Source organism: Vombatus ursinus, unplaced genomic scaffold (genome assembly GCF_900497805.2).
Source record: "Vombatus ursinus unplaced genomic scaffold, bare-nosed wombat genome assembly UNPS02010394.1, whole genome shotgun sequence".
In the NCBI taxonomy this organism is placed as follows: domain Eukaryota; kingdom Metazoa; phylum Chordata; class Mammalia; order Diprotodontia; family Vombatidae; genus Vombatus; species Vombatus ursinus.
This window is the reverse complement of record NW_020950172.1, coordinates 921,187-928,778: the sequence shown is the minus strand read 5'-3', so window position 1 is coordinate 928,778 and position 7,592 is coordinate 921,187. Positions and strand designations below refer to the sequence as shown.

General features: G+C 55.1%; 1 protein-coding gene across 2 annotated transcripts in view; it reads right to left on the bottom strand.

The window, feature by feature from the left end:
- Positions 1-5,020, bottom strand: part of ATXN10 (ataxin 10) — an 85,353-nt gene extending 80,333 nt beyond the window's left edge. The window contains exons 1-2 of one of the 2 annotated variants that reach the window (XM_027854286.1): positions 4,967-5,020; positions 2,453-2,644 (exon numbers count right to left, since the gene is read on the bottom strand). In XM_027854286.1, coding sequence (XP_027710087.1) covers positions 2,453-2,644; positions 4,967-4,977 — 203 coding nt within the window. In that variant the 5' untranslated portion in view covers positions 4,978-5,020. Of the gene's footprint in view, positions 1-2,452; positions 2,645-2,996; positions 3,483-4,966 lie in introns of those variants that run through there. The other variant, XM_027854285.1, reaches the window with a different exon arrangement.
- Between the last annotated feature and the right edge of the window lie 2,572 nt (positions 5,021-7,592).

Below are 7,592 nucleotides of genomic sequence, written 5' to 3'. Positions count from 1 at the left end.
TCAGCTCTCACAGGCCCTGGCAGGCTGGCCTGGTCACGGACCTGAGACAGGGAGGACCCCCTGAGGGCCAGCCTCAGCGACTCTCAATGATCACAGAGGGAGGCATCGCCTACCACCCCACCAGGATGAACAGAGACAGGCTCCCATCCTGGCTTCAGAACTGGACGGGAGAAAGGGCTCTTGGAATCATCCCAGACTAGCAGGAGGAAACCTCTGGGCCTGGGCATGGTGGCTGCTCTCTACCTGCTGGGGCTCCCAGCACACCTGCCCCCCACTGCCCTCAAAGCCTGATGGTCCCAGGGCCTTAGACACCTCCTTCTCACGTGACTTCCTCCCTCCTTCCCCTGCAATGCCATGCAGGCCTAGACGCTGGCCACCCAGTTCAGGGGGCTTTCTCACCACAGCCCAGAGTTTAGCCCGGTGCTCAAGAGGCTGAGCCAGGGGGGCCCTGGGACAAGATCCAGGCCCATATGGGACAAGCCCAGGACACGGGCAGGCTCAAGACTGGCCAGTCTCTCTGCCTCAGATGCCAAGAAGACAAGAGGCTGTGCCCAAGGGCCCACGGCCCCAGCTCTCCCGTTCTTAACACCACAGAGTGAAACGATTCACTGCTGAACCCGTCAGAGCCAACGAACAGAGCTGACCTAGCGACATCTAGCTCGGAAGCAGCACAATTAAGCCACGAGTGCTACTCAAAGGTCTCCAATGCAAATCAGCTCCAGCAGCTAATCACCGAGACTCCAAGCCAGCCTGCACCCAGTGCCCGCCGGCCACTGCCCACCACTCTCGAGCTGAGAGAACGCCAGGGCAGAGACTGAGGGGGATCCCCAACAGGTCCCCGGATGAAAACAATCTGAAGTGGACATTTGGGAGAAGAAGAGTGGAGACAGTTCCGCAGGAGGGACGCGCACCCCGGCTCCGGGGAATGAGATTCCAGGCATTCTTGGCTCTGGGATGGGTGATCTCACCCTGAAGGACCGCCAACGGAAGGGGCGCGTAAATCAGTCAGGAGCCTAATCTCCCCGGATTCGCTTCTCAGAATCCAATCCTCCCCAAAGCCTCCCAATTCCTCCATTCGTCCTTCACTAAGCCCTGCCGGCTCGGGCAGCCGCCTCCTGACCCCAAGGGAGCTTCCTCGCCAAAAGGAGGGCGCCATCGGCCCCGGGGCTAACTTCCAGATGCATCCCAGGCCGAGAGCGGAGGCCGGGCAGCATCTGTCCAGGACAGACGTCCCTGCCCGCCGAGGAGCCCACGATGGGGGAGAGGGAGCTTTCTCAGAGAGCGCTGACCCCCGGCTTGCCGAGCCAGCACAACTTACTGGAGCCCCCCCCACCTTTGCGGTCACTGGTAATCACTCGGACCTGAAACAGGCACCGCTCATCGGGATTCCAAGCGGACAGAGCCAGTGCGCCAAGGCAGCGGGCCCAATGTCCTCTAAGGCGCCTCTGACGAGGGTCTTTGCCTGTACCAGCACCGAGCTTGCGAGGGGGCTCCAGGACCGAGACCTGCAGAAACCGCAGAAGGGGCATCCCCCCAGCCCCAGGAGGGCTCGAGACAGACAGGCGACAGCCCCTTCCGAAGCCCTGTGGGGCGTGTCGTGGGGGCAGGAAGTCGGGGCTCTCATCAATGCAGACCTCCACATAGCCTGCGGGCCTCAGCCAATTAACGGCCCAGGATGTTCTCGGCAGGCAGGCGCACCCGCGTGCCCCAAAGTGGGAGAAGGGTGTTGATCACCGTCTCACCGACAAAAAGAGATCCAGCAGAAAGAACCAAACCCCGGGGGGGAGGGGGGGCAGCCCCTCAGTGGCATCTGGCCCCTCCTGGAGCCACCTTCCACAGAGGACCCCGAGAGAGCCCAGCACAGGGAGCCTTGCATTACTGAGTACATCTCCCTGCCCCGAGCCCAGGCAGGTGCAGGGTCCCAGGATAGTGCTAAGGCAGAATTAGCACTCAGGCCTCCTCACCATGCCCACCCTCTGCTTCGCCTCTCTCCTCTCCCCACCTTGATGGCAGGAGCCTCCCGAGCCAGCATGGGGCCTCCCTGGGCTGTGAGACTTGGGCCTGCCACCTACTTTATGTGCACAGTCAGTGGGGCCCCTGTGGCTCTGGGGATCTAGGCTTCCTGCTCAGGGCACACACACACTGAAGAAGTCAGTGTGGAAGCCAGCTGATGGCTGGCCATGAGGAGACGGTGGCCCCTGGGAAGAGGGTCAGTGCCACGCCCCTGGGGTGAGAGACGGGGCCACATCCCCCAAAGAGAGGGTTGGCACCATACCCCCCCAAAGTCAGTACCACGCCCCCCTCCCCCCCAGGAGAGGGTCGGTGCCACGTCTCCTGGAGGCTCTGCAACCCACCCTGGCAGAGTCGACCCCTGTGCTCCGGGCACCTGTGGCCCCACCTCAGTGCATGGTCACAGCCTCGGCCCTTGCCCACGTCGGAGAGGGCGCCCTACCTGATCATGCCCTGGTTCCTGGGGCACTGCACACAGGCATTTCTCAGGCAGCGGAAGCACTCTGCGATGAGCTGCAGCCAGGGCTCCAGATGCACCCGGCGGCTGGTGTCCTGGCAGGCCAGCTCCAACTCGTGGGAGGACTTCACCAGGATCTGCTGGATGCTCTGGAAGACACGCTCAGACGTGGTTTCTCTGAAACAAGAGGAGAACCGGCAATAAATGGGAGCTGAGGAGGCACGCCAGAGAACACCATGGCAGATGCCTGCCAAGTCAACCCCGCTGAATCCACACCAGGAAGCCTTAACGGGAAAGTGGGGCAACCAAAGGAAGGGTCCCTAGACTGGGAGCAGCTATCTCAACATTTCAGTGACTCCACAGAGCAAGGGGCCAAAGGCAGCTCAGAGGGGCAAAAACAGCTTGAAAACCAGTGCAATCCTACAATTAAACACGCAAGAACCTCGTCTCCAACATCTGAGGGAGGCAGCGTGGAGGGGGGGGCCAACTCCCGAGTCTGTGACCTTGGACGAGCAGAGACCGCGCCAACCTGCACTGGTAAAGAGTGTGTCGTCCCCCGGGAGCATACTGGAGCACGCATTTAGGGTTAGGGTTGTCGGCCCCAGGCCACCATTGCTCAGGTGTAACTGGACCCTCTGCAGGGGAATCCCAACACAGATCCACGCTGGGCCTTGGTTTCCTCATCTGCCGGTCCCGCAGGCTACTTGCTCTGGGCGGTGTTCTCCTAGAACCCCAACAACCTCAGTCCTCATAGGATCATGGGCTTCTCAGCCTTCATGTGACCGACAAGTGGGGGGCTCAGGGGTGGATGAGGGCATGTGGCCAGCGCGGCGATCTGTCAGGCCTGACTGCGCCTGGGCCAGTGGTTATAAGAGTTTTCTTTCTAGTTCTTGTTCTCCAGGGCCAGGGGGCACAAGGTGGGGATGGGAGAAGGGAAAGAAAAAACCAGAAGTCTAGGACAACAAACAATGAAAGACACCAATGTGTATATTTGTATGTGTACAGACACAGACTGTACTATGTCACACTACGCTATATGATAGGGCACTGGACGACAGCGCATTCTATACATGTTATATGATATTATTAGCATATTGTCTCGGGTTATATTATGCCATATACTACACTAGACCAGGCCTGCACAACACAGAGCCATGCCCGTGAGTGGTACGTGGGGCAGATCTATCTTTACATCCTCTACACTTTTCATGGGCCACCCAGAATACTTCTGCGGGCCACAGGTCATGCAGCCCTGTCTTAGACTATATTGGATTATACTATATTACACCATATGTCATACTATATTCTATTGTGCACTAATACTATATATTATACTAAACTATACTATACTATTATATTGTATTATGTTATATGATACTATCCTATATTGTATTATATAGGCTATGTTGTAAACTATGGGTTATATCCTACTATATTATATGATACTATACTATATTCTACCATTATATTATACTACATGTTCTCATGCTACACTATGCTACATTATATTGTGTTGCATTATGTTCTATTATACCACATATATTATTATTATTATAATAAATATAATAATTTTAATTATTAATATATAATTATATATTGTAATCATATATATATATAATATATACTATATTACACTAATGGACACTATATCATACCATACCACACCATGATGTTGTACTGTATTATACTATGCTATTATATTTTGTCATATTATACACTTATATATTCTATTGTAGTGTATTTCATCGTATTATCTTATGTTAGTCTTCACAACCACCCATTTTACAGACACTGAGGCTGAGAATGCCTAAATGACTTACCCAGAGTCCCACAGCTAGTAAGTGCTGAACCAGCCAGCCTTCCTCACCTGAGTCCACAGCTCTGACCATTAACTCCACCTAGCTGCTCCAACACTAACAGCAAGAGCGGTCACCACAAACAGCCCCTCTCCCTTACCCCCCACACTTCCCATTCTTTCCCAATTTTTCAGATCTGAAAAGATGCAATCTGGCAAAAAGGGCCCCAGAACTCCCCAACATTCCCAAGTCAGGACCGATCACAGATGATAAAATCAGCTGACGAGGAAGAAATCTGGGCCAGGGCCACCGCCAGGCTCGCCAGGTCTCTATTGGGCAAACCCTCATTTCCCCAATGAGGATGCGGGTGGTCAGCCCTTTGGAAGAGGAGCCCCACCCCCTACGGAGACCCTGAGCTCTCAGGATCACTGTGGGGGGGGGGGGGGCTGGGAGAGCTCACAAAGACACTAAAACAGCCTACAGAAGATCCTATCAGATAGAGAAGGAATGCATCCCCTCAAGAGAAGGCACAAATGAGACTCGGCTGCAGAACAAAAAGTCCTTTGAATCAGACAAAAGGTAGAATTTCCTTTCTGTCAAGTTTGAACAGATCTGGAGGTTTAATCTAGGCAAGCCCAGGTGGGCTAAAATGGAAGAAAAGAACAGCTAAGATAGGTCTAAGGCTACCAGGAGACCCACTCACAGAGAATTCATTCAAGGGGCTCCTACTAAAGGAAGCAAAGGCCGGTCCCTCGCTGTCCTACTAAGGCCAGGACCTTCAAAGGCACTCAGAGATGAATCCCAACACCTTAGCTCTGGTTCCCAGGGGCTCCGCGTCTGTTGTCCAGAAAAGAATGGCTAAGAACACGGCCTGCCTGCAGATTCCCACCTGGAGGCAACCTCGGCCCACCCCTCCCTTCCTGGCCTGCCAGCACAGGAGCCCCCCCAGAGTCTTCTCAGGAACCTGAGGGGCCACGGGACCCCACCTCTGGCCGCTCCCCCCCCCAGATCCGTGCCAGACTGACTCTCGGCCTTCTTCTGCTCACCTTCCAATAGGGTCAGTGGTACTTAACGTCTCTGGACCTTCATCAGCCTCCCTGTGCTCCAGCCAGCTCCTCCTGCCCTCCTTGACCAGCCACATCAAAGAGCGTCCACCTGGGACCCACCCTCCTGTTGGTCATTCGGTGGCTTAACCTGATAAGGGCCTGCAGCAAGGTGGGGGCAGTGTCAGAGGAGAAATGTTCCAGCTTGGCTATGGGAGGTGGGGAGTGGCAAGCCTGGGTGAGAGAAAGATGGCGGTGCCCTCGACGGTCACAGACAAGTCAGGAAGAGGGGACGGTTTAGGGGGAAAGAAAAAGAGCTTAAGTTTGAGGCACCTATGAGAAATCCAAGCCGAGAATGCCCAGAGATAGTTGGCGATGCGAGACCGGAGTTCAGGAGAGATTTGCTGTTTCTGCTGCTGCTGTTTGGTCATTTTTCAGCCGTGTCTGACTCTCTGTGACCCCATTTGGGGTTTTCTTGGCAGAGATACTGGAGCGGTTTGTCATTTCCTTCTACAGCTCATTTTACAGATGAGGAAACTCAAACAAACAGGGTGAAGTGACTTGCCCAGGGTCACACAGTTAGTGAGTGTCGAGGCTGGATTTGAACTCGGGTTTTCCTGACTCCAGACCCAGTACTCTATCCACTGGGCGTCACTGCCGAGGAGAGAGACTGTGGCTCAACCAATGGATGTGAGAACCGTGTGCCCAGAGAGGAGAGCTGAATCCATGGAAGGTGAGGATATCACCAGCCCAGATGACCCAGGCCTACAAGAGAAGGAGGCCCAGGATGGAGTTAGCTGGTGGGACCCAGCTGAAGATCCAGCCAAGAGCCTGAGAAGGGGCCGTCAGCCAGGAAGGAGAGGACCGTGATCCCCAGCGGCCAAGGCAGCAGACACGGCCGAGGTCCAGGGGAATGAGGACCAAGAAGAGGCCAGCTGATGTGGAGCGGGGAGCAGCCAGACCACAGCGGGTTAGTAGCCAAGGACTCCCAGATCGCACTCCCCATTCGCAGCCTCTCTCCTCAGCACCAATCCTGAATCACCGGCTGCCACGAAGAACGCATTCTCTCTTCCCCTGACCCTTCCTGTCCCCCAGGCTTCCCGACTTCTGTCCGAGGCACCGTGCCCTGTCCGGGCTCTTCCAAGCTGCTGCCTGATCTTGCCCCACCAGCACCCTCCCCAGCCAGCCGTCCCACTCGCACTCAGGCAGGGGGAGACCCTTAGCCTCCTAATTGATCTCCCAGCCTTAATTCTTTTCTTAATCCAGTCCAATGCCCACACTTGGACCCCAGTGATTTTCCTCCAGTGGCTTCCCATTGCCACTGGGCTCAAACAGATGTCAATTGCTGTGGCCCCAAGCCAGCTCCTGGCCCTCTCAGGTCCCTCTCACAGAGCCCAGCAGGCCTCCGCACCAGCGACTCCCCCCTTCCTGGAATGCTTTCCCCCTGCAGAGGTGAAGCTCAGGCCCCACCTTCTACAGGAAACCTTTCTTGATCTGCCCAGCTGCAAGGCAGTGCCTGCCCTCATCAGATGAGCACTGCACTGACTGTGTGATTATTCTGTATACTCCGATAGACACACTGACAGCACACACTACCCCCCCCGCCACTAGCAGTAGGAGAATGGAAGCTCCTTGTGGGCAGGGCCTGCTTCATTCTTGCCTTGGTATCATCTCCAGTACCTGGCATTCTCCTATGTGCCTGGACCAGAGGAGGGCATAATACATGTTTGTGGACTGACAAACAGGTAGGCAGGAGGGCAAACGCCTGAAAGCTCACGAAAAACTCACCTTGCCCATTTAACACTCCAAGGGAAACTACAGAGACACAAGCAAAACTCGGAGCACCTATTTCTGGGAAAGAAGAAGAAAGAGGCGCCCAGTGCAGGGGCCATTCCCCTAGTCTGTGCCCTGCAGCCCTTTGGTAGCTGCCTGGTGAAGCCCACAGACCCACCCCTTCACCATGAAATGTGTCTCAAATGTGTGCAAGAAAGAACACAGGGTCACCAAGGAAGACCTGAGTCATTTCTCCGCCCACATTCACACATCCCTCAAAATCTACCCACAGGCCCCCAGGAGAAGAAGCCACCAAGTTTTATCGATTCTTTCTTGATAATGTCTCTCCCTTCCAGTCCTTTCCACTCCCAATGCTGCCACCCTGATTCAGTCCTTATTAGCTCCTTCCCTGGACACCTGGATGCTTCTCCCTCTTGCCTCTTCCCCTCCAATCTCTCCCTTGCTCTGACAGGATCCTGCTCAGAAACCATCCATGATTCCCCAGTGCCTACA